The 20,631-nt window shown below is 49.1% G+C and overlaps 1 protein-coding gene across 7 annotated transcripts in view; it reads left to right on the plus strand.

Moving 5' to 3' along the window:
• Positions 1 to 2,052: 2,052 nt before the first annotated feature.
• The window catches only part of DCTN1 (dynactin subunit 1), a 29,798-nt gene continuing 11,219 nt past the window's right edge, over positions 2,053 to 20,631 (plus strand). For 5 of the 7 annotated variants that reach the window (XM_040623301.1, XM_040623305.1, XM_040623302.1 and 2 more), the window contains exons 1-5: positions 2,053 to 2,144; positions 14,733 to 14,978; positions 15,245 to 15,323; positions 15,524 to 15,558; positions 20,094 to 20,114. In XM_040623301.1, coding sequence (XP_040479235.1) covers positions 14,751 to 14,978; positions 15,245 to 15,323; positions 15,524 to 15,558; positions 20,094 to 20,114 — 363 coding nt within the window. In that variant the 5' untranslated portion in view covers positions 2,053 to 2,144; positions 14,733 to 14,750. The remainder of the gene's footprint in view (positions 2,145 to 14,732; positions 14,979 to 15,244; positions 15,324 to 15,523; positions 15,559 to 20,093; positions 20,115 to 20,631) is intronic. The other 2 variants (XM_040623303.1, XM_040623307.1) reach the window with 1 other exon arrangement.

Below are 20,631 nucleotides of genomic sequence, written 5' to 3' on the forward strand. Positions count from 1 at the left end.
TGGGATCATGACCTGAGCTAAAGCCAGATGCTTAACTGACTGAGCCACCCAGGAGCCCCTAGATTCATTTTTATACGCCGTTTCTCTTTGATTGAAGGGGATGGAGGCTATTTCTACTAAAATTACAGATGCATTTATTATTTGACCAGATGTATCCTACTTGTACATACCTGCCCACATATGAAGTGTCATATGTACAGGGTGATTCACTGTAGCCTTGCTTGCAGCTTCAAAAGATTGGAAACAAAGTATCCCACTGGAAGAGGCTGGTTCATAAATTATGTATATCCAGGCAATAGAGTTCTATGTGGTGAAAAAAATAAGAGGGGTGCCTGGGTGGCTCAGCACAGAGCCTGCTTGAGATTCTCTCTCTCCATCTGCCTCCTCCACCTGCCCCACTCCCCCATCCTCTGATTTCTTTCTCTCTCTGAAAAAAAAAAACAAAAACAAAAAACCCCAAAAAACAAAAAAAACAAGAAAACCCACAGAAAACAAAAAACCAAAAACCAAACCAAAACAAAAAACCAATAAGGAAGATCTCTAACTGATTTAGAAAGATATCCAGGATATATTAAGTGAAGAAACCAAGATGCAAGTGTATATAGCATGCTACCTTTTGCATAAGAAATGGGAGGAGTAAGGCTATATATTTGCTTGCATTTGCGTAGAGCATTGAAAGGATAAACAAGAAACTAAAAACAAAGGTTACCTGTAGTGAGCAGAAGGAAGGAGTGGATGGAAATAGGTTGAAGGGAGGTTTTTCAGTGTATATTCCTTTTTTTAAAAAATATTTTATTTATTTATTTATTTGACAGAGAGAGACAGCCAGCGAGAGAGGGAACACAAGCAGGGGGAGCGGGAGAGGAAGAAGCAGGCTCCTAGCGGAGGAGCCTGATGTGGGGCTCGATCCCAGAACGCTGGGATCACGCCCTGAGCCGAAGGCAGACGCTTAACCGCTGTGCCACCCAGGCACCCCTTCCAGTGTATATTCTTTATATTGTTTTGATTTTTGAATTATGCAAATGCATTATCCATTCAATATATTAGAAATATTGATAAAATGGGAAAAAAACGGGGCCATGGTGGAGACGTTGCCCAATTCATCATTTCTACCATTTATCCTTCCACCCCCACCTCACCATCAATTTTATGGACTTTTCAGGTTGTTTTCAGTCTTAGATGAACTGAGACAAACATAACATTACAATGGTTATTATTCAGGCTCTTTATATGGATTCATTTAAATTTTCCTAACAACCTAGTAATATAGATAATATAATTAACATTCCCATTTTACAAATGAGGGAACAGGGCCATGGAAGGGTTAAGTAATCCACCCAAGATCTCGCACAGCCTGTAAATCACAGAATTCAACCCCCCATCTATCAAAACCTGGCTCTCCCAACATCCTTGTACAAGTATCTTTGAACACTTGCCCTATTATTTCATTTCTTTGACTACACTATTAGAAGTGGGTACATTGGGACAAGGAGTTTGTCCTTTTAATTTTTTTCTTTTTAAATTAAAAAGCCAAAATGCCATTACAACTACGTTGGTGTTACTTTACTTTCCCATCGTGAGGGCATGAGAATGCCTGTATCCCCATACGGATAACGTCGAGTAGCCGCAAAATTTGGTTTTTTCCTCAAGCTAACTGACCAGATATAGTTATCACTAATGTTTTAATTAGCAGTTTAGCGCTCAAAAGCTTAGTGACCCCTGGAAAATCATTTGCGCAGAGCCAGGAAACCTCCAGTCCCTTGAGCGATGCCTCCCCTCGGCCGGCAGAGGACGCATGCCTAGAGGCGCCCCTCTCCTGTGGTCCTAATTGGCTTCCCAGGCACAGTGCGCACGCGCACATTTCGCTCCAGGTGTCCAGCTTTGTGCCTGACCCAGGTCTCCTCGGCTGCGCTCAGCCCTCAGTTTTTAACCCGGGCTGGTCTTCGGGGGACAGTAGCGTGTTCCCTGGAGCCGGAGCGTCACTAGGCCTCTGGGGCGAGCGGGTGTGGGACGGGCCTCAAGGGGTCGGGCGGCGCGTCGGGCAGCCCACGCGGGCGGGGCGGGCGGGGCGGGCCTGGCAAGGACTTGGGCGTCGGTCGCCGGTGGTGGGACCGGAGCCGGGCGCGGAGCCCCTGACAGGACAGGTACGGAGGCGGCCGCCCTGCCAACCGTCTCCTCCGCCGCCCCCCGCGTGTTCGCTAGGTTCCCGGCTGTGGACGGGGGGGCCCCGGTGCTGGGCTGGGGCGCGGCGCGGAGTCCGGTGTGCGGAGCGGGGATGGTAGGGATGGGCCGCGGCGGGGTGGGCACCTGCCAGCGTCTGGGCCTGTCCGACCCACCTGCGCTCTTCAGTCTGGCCGTGTTCTCCCGGGGTCGGAGTGGTTGCGCCCCCGAATTCCTCCGCGGCGGCGAGGGTCTCCCTCCTTTCCCGGGAGCGTCTGAGGCAACCCCTGAACCCATTCCAAGCCACAGGTTTCTGTGGGCACATGGTTGAGAAGTTTGTGTCAAACGAAAACCAGAAAACCATAGAGGACTCAAGCGTGGGGGCCTGGATATGGGTTTGGTGTGTCTGTGCCTCCCACGCTTGGGGGCCGCCTTAACTGGCAGGATGACCCTTGAGAAGTCATCGTGCACATTCCACTTGTCTTTAGGCAGAAGCACAGGTAAACACACAGATGAGGAACTCCGCTGTTTTTAAAGAGGCAGTGATTTAGAAGCTTCCCCTCCTGTATTGCAGTGATGAGAACATCAAGCCCATGTTGACCACTTACTAATCCAGTACGTTGAAGGTACTGAGAGTCGAAGAACTGCAGGTCCAGGCTGACATTCTTTACCTGGTGTACAGCCAGAGCCTGAGCTACGGGGATATTAAAGGAGATTGTCATAACCTTTTTTTTTTCCTTAAGGCATTTCGTGCTCAAATATGTTTAGAGACTTCATGGTTAAAGTTTCCTACGGAATATTTCAGAGCCTTCAATATGCTAAAGATAGTTACCATGAATCTCACACTGAAAGTATGGTATGGAGGCTTTCCCAGATTTGAACGGGAAATGCTGTTTTTCTTGGGTGCTGACTCCGTTTAACATCTGAAATAGTTTGGGAAATGCAATTCCAGAATTAGAAAATCAAGGTTTGGAGGGGACAGTGTAGGTCCGTGCTTTTCAAACTTGAATGGCGCATTGTTGGGTCTACATTTCTAACCAGTTTCCAGGTGCTGCGGCTGCTGCTACTGCTGCTCCTCAGACCACACTTTGAATAGCAAGGGTGTAGATCACTGGATTGAAATTTAGAGACCGTGTTCTCCTTCCTGCTCTCTGATACAAACACTGCTGCCTTGAGAGAGCCACTTCACCTGTCCAGGCCTGTAAAATAGGAGGCTGGACTAGAAGAGCACTAAGATTCCTTTCAGATCTAAAATGCTGTGATTCAAATTCAGTTACCCTTGTGATAGTGGAAGTCCATCTAAAATATCCTTCCCAAATAGCCAATTTGGGCTTGAACATTACTAATAATGGGGAACTTACTACATTTCATCTTGAGATACCTTAGTAAGGAAGTTTTCAATTTGCTGAAATATGTCTCTGTAACTTCTATCCTGTTGGTTCTAGGTTCTCTTTTACAATTGAACAGAAAAAAAAGTACAGTCCACCTTCAAAAAGGTGACTCTTAAAGTATTAGATGATAACTTCCCACCAAGTTTTCTCTGCTGAAATTTAGTCTTTCCGTGTGGAGTGTAGAGGGGCTTTGGCTGGCCTTTGAAGCATGGGTGGGGCTTGCAGGACTAGGGAAACGTCCTAAGCAGAGTGGTGGTGCAGAGATGACACTGCATGTCAGAGCCAGGACTGTTGGATTAAAATAAGAAATGGTATGTCAGTGAAAGATCTGGGGGCATATGGGCAAAACAGTATTTTAGCGTGTGTCATTGTCTTACGTGGGATGTAATGTGGTTGGAAATGGAGAGCGAGACAGGGAGCCAGATATGCTTCACGTATCAGTGATAGAATGCCTTATATTTATGTATAAGATTTTACAGATTACAGAACCTTTCTCTCAGGCATGATCTCATTTTATTTAATAATCCTGTGAGGTAGGCGGAGCAGTTGTTATCCTGTTTCGTAGATGAGGCACCAAAGAGGGAAAATAGTTTGCCTCAATTCTCAAAGCTATTTAATGGCCAACCAAAGAGATGACAGTGGTAATGGAGGAGAAAAGAGGGATGTGGGAGGTGCTACTAAGAATTGGTGATTTGGGCCTGACTGATGGAAAGATACAAAAGAGAAGAACTTGTTAGGGAGGATTCAGAACACATGGGAGAATTGTGATACCTTTGACAACTTCCACTCTAGATTTTACTCTCCCATCTCTGTCATTGCTAGTGGCTGCCTGGAGTTACGGGTTGGGAGGGATTGTAGCAGAGGATTCGCAGGTTGCTTGGCCTGTCTGCAGCTACTGGTGGTACTGTGGGGACTTGGGTTGTCTGCCCCATACGAAGGGCAATGAGAACTGAATCCTCAGTGTCCCCTGAGGAGGTAAGTGCTGAGCGGTTGACTGATTCAAATCTGTGTTAGGGCCCTTGCCATCCTGGAGACTCTGGATTTGGCTTTCTATCACTTTTCTTTTCAAGTTCAGGCTAGTACCAGTAGCACTTGGCTAATGGATAAATTGAGCGTCCCCATGCTCCTAACATATTCCATGAGGGATTCACTTAAGCAAACACTAGACCTTTGTCACCCCTAAAGCCTCACTGAAGCTGTTTTCCCAGATCTGCATTTGCCCTAGAGTCTAGAGGTCTCTCTGTGGTCCTTTCACCATGGAAACATATGAGATTGAGAACTAGTGTCATTACCAAATTACGCAGGACATGGGGCTGTCCCTCCATTTTTAGTTTCTTAGGCTCCCGTCTGGAGAGGAAAGAGCTACATCTGCTGGGGTTCGTGTGTACATGACTTAATTTCCTCCCTGGTGGGGGGTCTTTAAGGCTGGAGCTACTCAGGGAAACTTGTCAGAGCCAGTTTATATCCCTAGAGGCTGGTGTTGGTACAGGCTTGTATTTAACATTGAATGTCTTCTGTGTTCAGTGCTTAGGATACTGAAATGAATAAAAACTCTCTTCCCTGGAGGAGTTCATGATGGGATAAGGGAGACGATATTTTAATAAAAATGTGATGTTGTAACAGAGATATGTCCAAAGTGCTGTGTGAGGGCACAGGAGGGAATGACTAGCTCTGCATGGAGACATTGGGAATCTTCAGGAAAGAGACGATAATTGAGCTGACCCTTGATGAGGAAAGAGAATGGCCCTGGTGATTTTTGCAACATTTATAGAGGCATAAGGGGGAAGGTAAGTAGATCCATGTAGCTGGAATATAAGAACTTTGGGATCAGAGGAGAGGTGATTGATGAGACTAGATATTCATAATGAGGCCAGGTTTTTAATGACCTGAAGTGCCGTGCTAAGAAGATTCAGTTTTGCAGGCAGAGAGGTGATGTGATTGTATTTTGGGAAGCTAACTGTGGTAGTAGACTAAGGGGAGAATTTAGATCAGGGACATCAGGAGACTCTTGTAATATAACATAGGCATGGTATAACACTGAACTAAGGATTAGGTCAGTGGGGGTGGAAAGGAGATGAATCTGAGTGAGACCAGAGAGACAGTCAACCTGATGTAGTGATTAACTGTTGTTGAGAATGAGAGAGGGAGTTGTTCAAGATGACTCCGTTTTCTGTTTTGGGTGGGTGGTGGTGCCAGTAGGAAAGAGGAATATAGAAGAGGAACATTTTTTGAGGGGAAAGATACCAAGTGTGTTTTGAATTATGTTGAACTTGGGGGGCATCTGTGGCACATAGCAGACAGGTGGAAGTGTGGGTCTGAAGTTCAGAAGAGAGTCTGCCTGGGGCAGTAGGTGTAAGTGGGGGTTGATGCCATGGGAATGGATGAGTCTGGCAATGCTTATAGGAGGCTGAAGATGACAGAGGAGTCAAGAAGGATTGGTGTGCAAGGTACGGGAGAATGTTGCCCAGGGAGCTAGGAGAAGAACAAGTTCCAGGAAGAGGGTCAGCAGCTTCGCTTGCTACAGGGAAGTCAAGTAGGATGAGCTTGGAAAATGCACCTTGAGACTGATCAGTTAGGAGATTGTGGTAACCAGGGCTCTTTTACTTTTTTAGTGTGAACAGCTTCTGAAAAGTGGTAGGGACAGGAGCAAGGTTGAACCAGATAGAGCAGTGGATGGGAAAGGCAGGGAGGGTGTACTCACTTGAGTAGCCTGGCAGGGAAGGAAGGGAGATGGTGCATCTCACGGAGGAGGTAGCAGAGACTAGAGACGGTTTTTCCCAGAATAGAAATCTCGAGCATAGGTTACCTGATAATGTGTGAGAGCGAGTAGAGGGGGTGCAGTTGAAGGCACAAGAGAAAAGATGATTGCTAAATCAGGTCCTCAGCGGTGGGTGGAGGGGTTGGCCCTGTAAAGAAAGGGACCTCATTTTCTTTGAAAGAGGAATGACAGAAAAAAGAAGACAATGTAGGAAGAAAGAGGCAGTGATGGTGGCAGATATATCTAAATTTGCAAAGGAATTCTCTAATAGGTTCAGTTTTCTTTCTTAGCAACTTTAATTGCTGAGGGAGGAGGTGCTGGTGTGGGCTCAGATAGGAATAGGGACTTAAAGTAGTAAGGGAAGCTTGAAATAACTGTCCAGAGGAAAGGGGCGGAGATCAGACCCGAGACTCTCTCCAAGAGTGTTGAGTACCCTCAGAACTTAAACCTCACACTGTAGGCCCCTCCTTCCTCTTTCTCACAATAATGATGGCTGATGTTTATTGAGTGCTTCGTACCAGGCACTCTTCTGAGTGCTTTTCAGGCATTCTCACAACAACTCTATTAAAGGTATTGTTAAGGTCTCTATTTTGCACAAGAGGAAATGGAGGCATGGAGGATTACTTAGGCTTAGTAGTGCTTACGCTTGATGAGTCTCTTACCTCTGCAGAAATGGCACTCTTTCCTCTGAGGCATCAGAGGAGGCAGAAATTGAATCCCAGCTCCCAGTTTCTGGACTTTGGGGGGCTGGAGTCTAGGGCTGCTAAGAAGCAGGTCTTACCTGGCCAGTGTGTGGGTGGCATGGGTGGCCAGGGCGGTGGGGGCAGTGTGGCTCCTGGCCTTTTACAACTACATAGGGAACTCTGAAGTCCTTGAAAGAGACCAGCATCCTGACTAGAAAGACAAGTGACTTTGTTGGGTATTGCAGGCTGAGACTGTGTCACCTGAGACAGTGAATACTTAAAAGAGAATTGTCCCCATCCAACCAGAAAAAGAGAATTTTTTTCTGCCAGATACGGGAGTAGGCAGACTTATAACCTTACATAATAGCATAGATTATTAACACTCACCTTTTATGTTTTCCCCTTTAACGGGATAGAATTTGCAGGTAAGGCGCACTTGAGTGAAGGGGGAGAATGGTGGGGTAGCATGGATGGAAGAGAAACGGCTTACCTTTCGCCGCTGCAGCTACTGGAGCATCATTTCCGTGTCCTTCCTCTTGTGGTTGCTATGGATACGCCTTTGCGTGGTGACTTGAGGAGATTGATTTCCATTATGATCAAATGATGACGTGGATTTAAAAAGAGAAAGGACAGAATGCTCTGCTTTTGGGGAGTGGCCGGTGAGCTGCCCAAAAGGCAGAGCCCAAGCACAGCCAAGGTGGCTGTGGCTTTGTTGGCTGCCTTGGCTTTTGCTGAAGTTGTGAAATGGTGCATCTCTCTCTTTAGAGCGCAGGCTCAGGGTTCCCTGTCTGCAGGGTCCTAGTGCCAGAGAATTGCTGGTTGATTCATGGGGAGGAACCAGCAGGAACTTCAAACACGCTGACAAGCAGGACTCCTGCTAGCACTGGGAAGGTTATAGTTCTTGAGTATGGGGCTGGGGGCTACTCGCATACCTGCCGCCTTCCTGTGAAAGTTCCTTTATTGAGGTTAAGTGAGGCATATTGTGTAGATTTCCTTCCTGGCTCTTGGAGGTCTGGACTTTTGGAGGTGGGCCTGGCAGTCACTGGGTATTCTTGGGGAAAGGGGATCCTTTGGGAGGAGGTCAAGTTGCATTCAGATTGAGAGTGGGCTGCAGACATTTCTGGGGATAACAAGGAGTTGGAAAGGTAAAGAAAGTCCATTTAGGATTAGGCCCTATCTGTAAGAGGTCTATAAGGCAGATACTGGAGGAGGACTTTGGAGCAATGGGCTGTGTAATGTCTTCTTTCTGGGTTTCTGGGTGTATCTGAATCCCAGCCTTCCATGCTTCTAGTTCCCCTTCCAGCCTCTGTTCCCCACTCAGTGAGCAAACAGCTCTTTTTTCCTGATTCCTGAGGGACTTACATCCACATTTATGCCTTCCTTACCAGTACTTTCAGAGTTGTACAATTTTGTCCTAGTCTGAAGAAAATCTGGATCTTGCTAGTTACTATTATGTTTCTTTTATCTTTGTAACCAAACTACTGTATACCCAGTGCCTGATGCAGTGCAGTTCAAGTGTGTGGACCCTGCTATGAGACTCCCTGAGATTCATACCAGCTCCTCTATGAGAGAGATGAGGGAAATCAGACAGTTGGGTTAGCTCAGGATCGAGGTTAGGTGAGATGAGACAAGAGGAGGTCAAGGGCTCAAAGGATGCTGGGGTGCTAGTAAAAGCAAGGTAGGAATAGTACAGGCTCGGTGCCAAAGAAGTTTCTCCTTCTTACTTGTTCCTTCTTAATTCTTTTTTTTTTTTTAATTTTTTAATTTTATTTTTTTAAAAGATTTTATTTATTCATTTGACACAGAGAGAGACAGCCAGCGAGAGAGGGAACACAAGCAGGGAGAGTGGGAGAGGAAGAAGCAGGCTCCCAGCAGAGGAGCCTGATGTGGGGCTCCATCCCAGAACGCTGGGATCACGCCCTGAGCCAAAGGCAGACGCTTAAGGACTGCACCACCCAGGCGCCCCTCCTTCTTAATTCTTAACAATCTACTTGCAATCCTGTCATTTTCTGAAATAATCTCCAAGACCATTGGTTACCTATTTATCAGACAGAGATTGAGATTTTTTCCCTCCTCTCTTCCCATTTTCCTAGATATTTCAACAGTATTTAATATACCTAGGGAGGAAAATGAATTAAATCCAGGGCGTATTGGTCTCATCTCTGGCTGAGGGAACATGTAACTCAGAATTGTCCTATGTGACATGGAATGGGGCCCAGGGGTGCTATGGAAGGATCACTGTCTGTACAGCTAGTCAGATGTGCGCCCCTGCCATTTTCTGGCCGTGAGACTCAGGAGAGTCATTCGACTTCTGAGACCCAGTTCCATCACCTATAGGATAGAGATAATGCTATCTGTTTTGTCTGCATCACAGGTGCATTTTGGAAGGAGATAGTGAAATACATGTGTTCGTTTATACAGTTAAATTTGCACTAGACAAGGCCCTAAGAACAAGACTTATCTTCTCTCTCCTAACATGTTCAGTTTGTTTTCCCATTTCCTCCCAATTCTCTTAATGTTTTCAATCATCATTCTTCCATTACTCATGCTTGAAAGCTCCTGAGTTCATTCATTCATTTTTTGTTCATGCATTCATTCATCCATCCATTTATTCATGCAACATTTAAATTCCTTCTGTGTGTAAGTCATCATTGATGTATCTTCTCAATAATGATGAAGACGATATCTACATTCTGTTGAGTGTATATTCTGTGCCAGGTACTGTGTTAAATGCTTTCTTCAATCTTATTTAATCCTCACAACGTCCCTGTGAGGTAGGTATTATTTCCCCTGTTTTTCAGATGAGGTAGCTGGGCTCGGAAAGTTAAATATCTTGACCAGAGTCATACAGGTGAGGAAATACAGAGAACCAAAGCTATATCTAGGTCATGTGTGTCTCTGAAGCCCATGCAGGCGCTCTGCCTCTTTCCCCATGCGTGATCTACCCTAGGGCCTTCTCAGGGCATTTTTGTACATTCTCTGAATTAGCTCCTGTCCTCTCCTGCTTCTTTCCCTCTCCCTCTCTTCCCTGGCTCAGACCCTCCTCACCCCTTGCTCATTATGTAGCAGTCTCCTTGCTGTTTTCTTGTCTTTACTCAGTTGCTCCTGCCTCCCCTCCAGCCTGCTCTGCCACCTGTTTGAGCCTCCTGACATAGTTTTCATTATGCCAGTCTCCTGCTCAGGAAGAGACCCGGTTGTTGTTACTGGATCATGAAGATGGACTTACCTATCTCTACCTGAACGTTCAACTCGCTGACTACCCACACTTACCTTCTAGTACCTCTCAGTATTGATGTGTGTTTATTTACTCAATAAATACTTGACTCCGTGGGCTAAGGGTGATGGGATCACAAAGAGGGATGTTGTGGGCTGTGCTTTAAAAGGCTTAGAGTTAGATAGAACAACTCATCTAGAATTCTTTACTAAAGGCAACCTAGTCTTCTTTAATATTCCCTAGTGAAGTAAAATTATTTTGTCTCTACTTAGTGTATTCACAGCTTACAGCGTTTGTAGGCCTTTTCACATATCCAGAAAACAGCCCGTAATTCAAGGCATAGTCAGGTACCCCTTTTCTTTTTCTTTTTTATTTTTAACCCCTTTTTAGTTCACCTTTCTTTTGTCTGTAATTCCTTATAACATGTGTTATAATGTCAATATGTTATTTTTAGAGTTATATATCATCTATTATGTCAGCTAATTTTTTGCACTTTATAGCTTCTGTATTTTTTTGCAAAGCACTTTAATGTGCTTTACCATATTCAGGCCTAGTAACGTTAACATAGAGATGGCTGATGATATTCCCATTTTATAGGAGAAGAAACAGCTTGCAAGAATTTAGGTAACCATATTAACCTGTGTGACTGGTGAGTTGTGAGGGTTCTTAGATATGAGTTCTCCTGAATCTCTGGAGACAGTGTGGTCTAGGGGAGGAGCACGGCCTAAGAAGAAGCCTAGAGAGATGTGCGGTCAACACTGAGGCTAGTGGAAAGTGCAGAGGGTTCTGGGTCAGGCTCTGGTTCCAGCTTTGGCTCCACTCCTCACCTTCTGTGTAATTTCAGGGAAGTTGCTCAGTTCTCTCGGCTTCAGTTTCCTTGTCAGCACTGTCCCTGGCCTGCCTCTCTGTGGGGTTATTGTGATGTCCAAATATGAGGATAACAGCCTCGATAATTAGCTGACTTTTGTTGAGTACTTAGTAAATACCAGGCAATGTCCTAAATGTTTTACATGGATTATCTTGGCTAATCCTCACAACAGCTCTCTGAGATATGTTCTTTGTTCCCAAATGACAGATAAGGAAATCGAATTGCAGAGATGTTAAGTAGCTGGACCAAGGTGGTTCCCAGGTGGTGAAGCCAGGAAGTGAACATAAGCAGTCCGAGTCTAGAAACAGCACTCTTAACCATAGTACTATAAAATTATGTTTTTCAAGGTGCTCTGTAGACTGTAAAGTGCTCTGAACATGCGAAGTCCAGGCTGCAAGGAGCTGCATGGCCCTGCCTACCTGAATAAATGTGAATAGGGAAGGGAAGGGGCAAACATGGAGATTTTTGTGGGGCCAAGAGAAATGGCTCCCTAGGGGTTCTGGCCAGGATTGAAGATGTGGAGAGGTGTTTTGGGGCCATATATCTGGATGTTGACTGTCATTCTACTGTTGGGCTATCTGGCCTGCCTTAGAAAGAGGGTGAAGAGGAGGAAGATTCTGTTTGGCCAGTGAAGTCCAGCGTAGACAAGACAGGTATCCCTAGATCCACACTGCAGCTAGTGGAGTTACACGGGTCAGACCTCAAGCCAACCTTGTTGAGTGCTCAGGGGCAGGGAGCATGGTGTGTTGGCTCCTAGCCCGTGTTAGATGGGTAAACGAATTCAGTGGCATCATGACATAGCCCTTAGCCCTCTGGAGATAGAATGCTTAATCTTATTAAATTAAATATTTTTAATTATAAAAGTAATATGTGGTTATTAAAGAAATTTGGTGAAATGTAGAAAAAAAAACCATCTCGTTTTTTCTGTTAAGGAGATGGCTGGGAAGCAAGGCCAAGAGTGTAAGGGGCAGGTGGTTGAGGAGGGCTGGGCCTTGAGCTACAAGGGGCATGCGGAGCTCTCTGCGGTTATTCATCCAGTTGAACCTGATAGTCTTGGGCTTTGAGCCTGGCCCTTTATAACAGCCGGAAGAGAGAAAGGGTCTGGCAAGCTTTGCTGGTGTGGGGGGAACATGGGTACTTGACTTGCCTTACTGTATGAGGTTACCTCCATTACTGCCCTTCCTTTGCTGTGCAGCGCACGCGTCTGGCTGCTTCAGCCCAGGGTGAAATTGAAATCCAGACTAATTATAGGGGTTTGGGCCCTGAGTCTAGAGTTTAGAAAAAGGAGGGAGAAAGAAGAGCCCCAGAAAGAGGGTGTAAGAGACCCTTATTTTGGCTGCGTGGAGGCCTGTAGGTAGCTGATCTCTTTGAGTGTCACTTGATGCTGTGGTCCTGCTAAGGCACATTGTGGGGGGAAGTGTTAGGGGTGGCAGCAGTGATGCTGAGGGGTACAGACTAGGAGGACCAGTCAGGGCTGTGCTCCCAGCCCGAAATAGTAACAGTTTACTCTAGAGGTGACTGCTGAGGGTCTGTGGTTTGGGTGGAGCCCCCAGTCCTGCCTTGCTTGTCTGGCCCAGGTGAAGCAGGGGGGCACTAGGACCCAGAGGCTAACACGGTTCCTGACAAGTCTAGAGCAGCACTAGCGCAGAGTGAGACTCATCAGCTGGCAAGCAGGATTCGGTGTCTCTGGGTTCAGGAATCATCAGGCAGCAGAGAGGACTTGCTCCTCAGCCCCCATCTCTGCCCCCATCCCTACCCCGGTAGGCCACCGAGTGAGGTCCATGGACTGGGGAGGGCCGCGCCTGACGGCTTCTGTGTCTGTCCATGAGGGCCTGGAGCCCTGACCCTCCTGCCTAGGTTTTTGCCTTTTCTCTCTGTCTTTGGCCCACTGGGGGAGGGGGTAGAAGCCGGGTGAGCAACATGGCCCAGAGCAAGAGGCATATGTACAGCCGGGTAAGTGGTCCTTATCTGGGATGGCCCTGGGAGGGCTTCTGGAGAAGGCCTGGGTGCCTGTGGACACTGCTGTGGGGGCTGGGGAGACAGGCTGGAGCTAGGCTGGGGCCACTCGCAGCAGGGACTGATGGTGTTAGGCTGGACAGGCCTCCCCTCCCAGAGTTGGGCCCTCAGTGGGGGCTGGCAAGGCCTGACCTTTGACTCTAATTGGACCTCTGGCTAGAGGTTTCTGAAGGGATCAGACTATGTTGGGGACTCTCAGTGGGGCTGGTGGGTTGGAATGGCCTTACAGTGACGCCTTTCTTTAGAGCTGCTCTGTTGTCTGCCACTTGCTTTCTCTGTCTTCTGGTTGAGATTGAATCTGTACCCACTATTGTGTCCACCTGGTTCTGAGAGGCTTATTAGGGTTGGGAGGTTGAGGGAGTCTCTTGAGTTTGGGGCTAGCCCTGATGTCACTGTCAGTTCTTCTTGTTGTCAGATCCATGAGAGCAACCCTGATGTCCCAGGTGCAGTTTGGGGTCCTGGAGCCCCTGCTAGCTATAGCCTTAATCTTCCTGGATGATCCCTTTGGGGAAGGGATTCGGGGAGTGACAGGCTCTGGCAGGGCTCCCTTCTGAAGCCAAGTGGAAGCATCAGAGGGAGCCCTGTGGAATCTTTAGAATCAGGGAGTCACTTTCTCATGCCTCATTCATCTGTTTGCTGCAAGGCCCTTGGTTCAAGGAGCTGCTATTGCTAAAAATGGCTTAGGTGTGATTTTTTTCTAAACCATGGCCCTCTTTAGAAACCTAATTTCATGTTGTGTCCTGTCATCACGGATGTGTCAGAAGCTGAGAACTTCCGAAGGACAATGTTTAGTCTATTCCTTTGCCTTGTCCATCCATGGGGTGATAAGCCATCCATTTGGACCACTGGGCAGAGTCTAGGGGACAGTGTAGGTCAGATCTGAGGTACCTGATTTACGTGGCCTTTGTTTTTCTTTTTATAGCAACATAGTGTGGGGGAAGGATCTCTAGAGCTTGGGGTAGGGTTGATAGAACAGGGCTCAGGCCAGGAAGAAGGGAGCTAAATGGTTGAATGGGCTGCGGTGAGGCATTTAGGAATGTCATGGTGGGTGTGTGGATGGGGTGGGGGGAGTCGGGTCTGGAAGGAGTGATGGTGACTTGAGGGTTGGAAGGAGGCCCAATTGTGTACTTTTGAAAGGGAGAGGCCTAAGAGAGCTGTTGTATCACAGGGAAGACAGACAGCAGTGGGGAGTGGAATAGGATCCTGTGGGGTCACCCATGAGTCACCTGTCTTCTCAGCTTAGGCACCTGAGTCAGGGCACTGGGTTTTGTTTGGAGAGCCTGGTCTCAATTGAGTTATTCGCTTGAGCTTCATTCCCCTCCTTGGGGGCAGTGCTCCTGAGAAAGAAGCCATGTGGTGACATTCACAGGTCTGCATTGAATTCTGATTTGTTATAAAATTTAAATATAAACTCTTAAAAATTGTGGCAGATTCCAGAGGAGTTCGGAGAAGTCTTAGAACATCACTGGTATTTTTCAAAAGGGAATTTGGGGTCCACTTCACCCTGAACATGGGGTTCAGGGAAGTGACTTCTTGTCCTTTTTCAGTCCAGGATGCTGACTGGGGCCTTTCTGGTGCATTGGGATGACACCCTCAACCTGAGGCCTTTAACTGCGTATGTTTGCACGTGTCTTTCTTTCAGACGCCCAGTGGCAGCAGAATGAGCGCAGAGGCAAGCGCCCGGCCTCTGCGAGTGGGCTCCCGTGTGGAGGTGATTGGAAAAGGCCACCGAGGCACTGTGGCCTATGTAGGAGCCACTCTCTTTGCCACTGGCAAATGGGTCGGCGTGATCCTGGATGAAGCAAAGGGCAAGAATGATGGAACTGTCCAAGGCAGGAAGTACTTCACTTGTGATGAAGGGCATGGCATCTTTGTGCGTCAGTCCCAGGTACCTATGCGCTGTTCTGAGTGTGTGCACGTGCACGTGCTCTGTTGCTTGTGCAGCTTTTGTGGGGGGCTCCCTTTTCCTGTGCATGAGTGTACGTCTCTGGTTGAGAGAGTGGGAGGTAGTGGGGGAGGGGAGATTGGTGATCCATCCTTATGTCCATCCTTTTGTGAGCTGCCCTGTACCCCAGGCTTGCTCGGCACGTGGGGAGTGGCCCAGATCACAGTCATCCTTGATCTGGCTATATTGAGTCTGTTCTCTGGCCTCAGATCCAGGTATTTGAAGATGGAGCAGATACTACTTCCCCAGAGACACCTGATTCTTCTGCCTCAAAGGTCCTCAAAAGAGGTAACAGCCACCCAGTTAAGTTGCCTTCCCACATCCAGGAGTCCCCAGGACTTCTCCCCAGAATACAGGGCCACAGTGGTTCCTGAGATTTTTCCATCACCGCCATATTCCCTTGTTACGTCTTTTCTACCTCACCACGATGGTCTCTGCCCCCACCCCTCTATACAAACACACACTTTGTTTCTGCTTGCTTTCTACAGAGGGAACAGACTCAACTGCAAAGACCAGCAAACTGGTGAGTGGTTGGGGGTGGGAGTGGAGAGTAAGAGAAAGAGGGAAAGGAGAAAGAGGAGGGAGACCACTGCTAGGCAGGTAGAAATAGTAGGTGAGTAAACGGAGTTAAGCCTTCCAGTCTCCAACCTCCCTCAGAAGGAAGCTTTCTGGTTATGAGTTGCTGCTTTAGGGGTAAAGGTGGTAGCAAGGAAGAACTGTTAGGGCCCAGAAGTTTAGGGTCATGGAGGCAAGGCTAGGGATGATAGGAAAGACATGTGTGACCCTAGTAGTGTTGTTGCCAGCTTCCTACCTTTTGGTACCCAAGGCTTCCAGGATCTTAAAGGTCGGAGGGTAGGGGTAAGGTGAGAGCTAGAAGAAGAAGGAGCTCTCCTGTTCACAAGTGAATGGTAAGGGCTACTGCTGCCTGTTTTAGGCTGCATGCCGAGGGCCCATTTTAATTCTCCTCCACTGCTCTGCGCAGGGTGTCTGAGGTGGGGATTCAGACCCTCCAGCTTCTTTGGGTCAGGGTGTAGACATCCTGGAAGCTGATCCTTGAGGGACCCCTCATCTCACTTACCCAGGAGTTGGCAGTGACCTGACTCTACCCTTTACCTGTGTATACCTGAGTTGGTCTTAACACCCCCCACCCAGGATGTCTGGCCAGCTAGCACACTGTGATGTCTGTTCTCTAACTCTGCCCTTTCCTACTCCTCATGCAGCGGGGACTGAAGCCTAAGAAGGTGGTGTGTTTACTATTTGTGCCTGGGTGGCTGAGGGCCAGGAGCCCCCTCCCCAGCTGTCCTGCATGTCCTTGGGCTGCTGCATGCATGTTTGTGTGACCTTGGGGCTGGGATGGCCAGAGGAAATGGTGGCCTTGGCTTTCAGGTTCCTTTGAGGGATGCAAGGACATCATGCTCAGTGTCCAGGCTCAGGTGGCACTTATTAGAGATGACCTCTGCACCTACTTGTCCCCTTCCCCACTGCCTTAGCACTTCTAGTCAGAGGCTCCAAGCATTTCGACTGTAAATGTAAAGCAGCAGCATGGAGTAGGGAATTTACTGAGTTACACTGGGTTTTCAGTCTGAGTTTGGGGGCAGTGGAAGGAAACACTGGGAGGTTGGGAGTGGAGAAAGTACCAAATGAGATGATTGGGCAAGGAGGCAGGAGGCCAGGGAGCAGAGCACAGGAAGAACAGTCCTGAGTTGGAAAGCCTAAGAGTCTGTGTGTTTGTTTCTATACGGGCGCTAGCCATGGATGCCCACCCTCGCTCTGCTCTCCATCAGTCTTTCCCTGCCTCTTCCTGCCTCTGGTGCTGTGCCTGAGGCCCAGCTCCCACCCTTGGCAGCCTTCCATCAGCCGTCATTGTGTGGGACTCAACTGGGCCACCCCCAGACTCTTTTTAAACCCTTAAGTCACTGCCTTGACCACTTCCTCACACCAGCCCTTGCCTCGGGCCTGTGCCCAAGCTGTCTCTGACCTGCATGTGCCTGTCTGACCTGTATGTCCTGTGCCACATGTATGGTTTTGTGATTTCCTTGTCACCAGTTGTCTCAGGCCCTTCTGACCTGCATGGAGAGCTACTGGATTGGGGCAGTGGGTGGGGAAAGGAAAACATCTTTTCAACTCCTGGTTGTTGATGGGTCCTCACTCTGGAGTCTTGCCATGGAAGAGACCACATTCTGGTATTTGCTTTGAGGTCCTGCTCAGGTGGGAGTGGGGATGTAAGAAGGAGAATAATGCTCTAAAGGATGCTGAACCCATTACAAGGTTATAGAAACTTGGCTTCTTCCCTGGATTCTTGTCTCCTGGTTGGGCTCCCAGTCTTGCCTCAGGCCTCTGAATAGAGAAGAGCACGGACCTGCAGTCTGATATCCATGGAGGAGTTCTCGCCACAGGCGGACCTGAGCCTGGGCGGGGCCTGAGCTATGTCCGGAAGCAGGGGTTTTGGCAGCTGCCTGGGGAAGTGTGGCAAAGCCCGGCCTAGGCTACCTGTGCTGCGATACAGGGCCTTCTTTGCTCGCGTGCAAAGTGCTGGTCAAATAGTCAAGTCCCCAGCAAGGTCTTCCTCTCCAGTGGTTCTCTCACAGCAGACCATTTAGCCCAGGGCTGTGTTCTCACCACCTGGGGGGAAGAGGGAGCTAGCACCAGAACCTTAAAAAAAAAAAAAAAAGGAACTTTGAGGAGGAGAGCAGAAGAGAACCCAGATGTCGCTGCAAGGTGCCCGGGCCCTTCTGGAAGGTCTTTAGAGACAGGCTTTAATCTGCCAGCAACCAGGGGAGGTTTGGGAGAGGAGCCAAACACTGCCATTAGAGCTGCTGCTGAATGTTCCCCAGGGTTTCTTAGTGTCATTGTGTGCCCCTCAGAGCGGATGCTGTCACAGGAGGGGTATTCTGGGTGCGTGTGCCTCATGAGAGACCAACCGTCAGGGCGTTGTCCGTGTGTATGAGACAAGTGAAGTTGATGGGGCTGTGGGCGGAGGGGAGTGTATGAGAGGCTGGTGGAGCAGTGAGGCTCCGTGGCCCTGCCCAGTCATGCCCCGGCCCTGGAGAGTACCATTTCTGGGATGGCCCCTAGCCCAGTTTCTTGGAGCAGACTCTTGGGGATTGGGGGTGGGAGGGAAGGGTAGGAGGAGTCAGAACCTGTTCTATGGAGGAAGAAGCAGGGCGGGTTCTGCGCAGGACTTTGTCCAGTCATGTGGAGGAGGAGGAGCCGGCAGAGCCCGGCGGTTGCTAGGTGACCGAGGAGCAGTGGCTCCACCCCCACGGATCAGAGGAGGGTGGGTGCATGACGTCAGGTGGAGCTGGTGCTGCGGCCACTGAGGCTGCCATCAGCCTTAGCTGGTGAACTGGGCCGGGCGCCTCTCCAGTGCCTGCCGGAGCCTGGCTGTCCCACTGCGCACCTGCGGGGGACTTCTGCGTCTGAGCCACAGCCGTTTGCGGGCTGGGCAGCCGGCCTGCCGGGAAGCTGAGGCTGCATTGTTGGGATTTGATGCACTAATCTCCTGTCTCCGCCGCCTTTCCCTCTGTTCGGTCTCTTTCCCTCCCTCCCTTCGTCTGTCCTTCCTCTGTGTGTTTGTCCATCCTCCTCTGTCCCTCCTTCTCTTTCCTCTCCTGGCTTTCTTTGGTTTTCTGCAATGATGAGACAGGCACCGACAGCCCGAAAGGTACTCTTGCTTGCTCTGGTCCTGCTGCCGGGTTGCCAGGGCGATGGTGGCAGCAGCCTCCTGGGGTGGGGGTGGGGGCTGATTGACTTCATCTGTCTACCTGGTTGGGGGAGGAGGGTGGGGATGAAGGTGGGGGCCAGGGAGAGGTGTGTGTCACTGCCATGCCCCACACCCTGGGCATTTGCCCCCTGCTCTGGGCTCTGACTGTGTGTTCTGGGCCTCGTACCCAGTGGCCTCACAGCCTTGGGCTTTAGTCAGCTTTTGCTGCAAACTGGCTCTGGGAGTTTCCTGTGAGAGGATGTGGGGAAGCAGGTCCCAGTGTCTTCATGCCTCTAGCAGGCCGACCTCACCCTTATCCTTTGCTAGGATGCCTCTCGGTTGTACTCCCAGCATCCCTTCTCCACCAGGGTTTGTATTAAAGGGCTTTTCCAGGGTGGGATGGAGACCCTAGAATAGTTCTATGGGGACCATAGAACAGCTATGGAGGCTTAGCTCAGGGTAGGAGGGGTGGGGTTTGATCTCCTTGGACTCAGTGTCTCCTAGAGGTAGAGTCCAAGCTAAATATGTTTTTGCTGTTTTGCTGTAAGATACTGGGTAGCAGGAACACAATTTGGAACTTGGGATTAATCATCTATTTTTGTTTAGGGCACTAGTTTCTCTATGCTGCTGCCCACCCCCATGTCCTTTCTTGCAGCTTGGGTGGGGTTACTTTGCTGAGCTCTGGGCTTCTGGTTAATGCAGTATTCATGGTCCTGACACCTGAGCCCTCTGCCCTAGGGATGGGGACTGCTGCAGGATCTGGCCCTGGGGGAGGGGATAGGGTAGGGAGGACAGCAGCACTGGTTTGCCTAGGGGGCTTGAGCCCCCCTGCTGGGGTCATATCACTCACTTCTGGGCTTCTAGCATCACTCTGCTCACATGTTATTTCTAGGGGGTCTTCTGTGGAGTCTGGCACTTGGAGGAAGGGGCTGACCTGGGAAAGTCCTTGGGAGTGGTGGGTGGGCGGGGCCTCTGGCTCTGGGCTGGAGTGTAAGAAGGACCGTCTCCAGGGACCTCCACCAGCTGCTGCCTTTGGTCTCCTGTGGCTCAGCCTAGGAGATGGGGATTTCTGGGATTTTTAGGGTGTTTGAAGGTGTGAGATCTGCAAGGGTTGGGCATAAGTGGGACAAGCAACAAATGGGGAATAGGATTCTGAGGTCCTGGAGTAGAAACAAGGTGATTGACTGGAGGGAAAAGGGGATGGGGTGGGAATGGGAGCGGGGAGGCAGTTAAGTGTAACCCCATTCCTGGTACTTCTTCTGCTCTCATTACTGTCCCTTCTGCTGTCTGTCTTTCTGCCATTATCCTTTCTTTCCTGACTCCTCCTCCTCCTCTGGCTCCTGTTGCCTGTCCAGACCACAACTCGGCGGCCCAAGGTGAGAAAAATAAAGGCCTCTGTACAAGCCACTGCTGAGTATGGACTCACATTTCAGGCATGTGCATGTGTGTGGGCATGTGTGTGAACAAGTTAAAGGTGGTCGCAGTGCATCCTGGGTCTTCTTTTTCAGAGGAGTGTGGGGACTGAGGGTGGTGGCAAGCCTCTCCTGGGAAAATGACTTCTGGCTCTTAGGAGATTGTCTGAGCCAGTAGCCTGAGTGCAGAAGAGAAACAAGAATGGTTGTGGTCAATCAGGGCTAGCTTTCTTGAAGAAGAGCATTTTGACTAGTTTTTTGATGCATGACTGGGAGTGGAAGTTGGAAGAAAGGCGAAGAACAACTTGGCAGTGTCAGTGTCAGGGGATAAGGACCTGGGGTTATCTGTGGGTAGCATGTGATCTCTGAGTGTCAGCCCATCAGGAGAGCTTCAGGGCTCCGTACTGCAAGGGAGAGCACTGGGCAGGCCTGTCTTCTCCAGGGCCTGGGGCTTCAGGGAGCTCTGCCCCAGCCCCATGGG

Source organism: Ursus maritimus, unplaced genomic scaffold, assembly GCF_017311325.1.
Source record: "Ursus maritimus isolate PB19 unplaced genomic scaffold, ASM1731132v1 scaffold_6, whole genome shotgun sequence".
Taxonomy (NCBI): domain Eukaryota; kingdom Metazoa; phylum Chordata; class Mammalia; order Carnivora; family Ursidae; genus Ursus; species Ursus maritimus.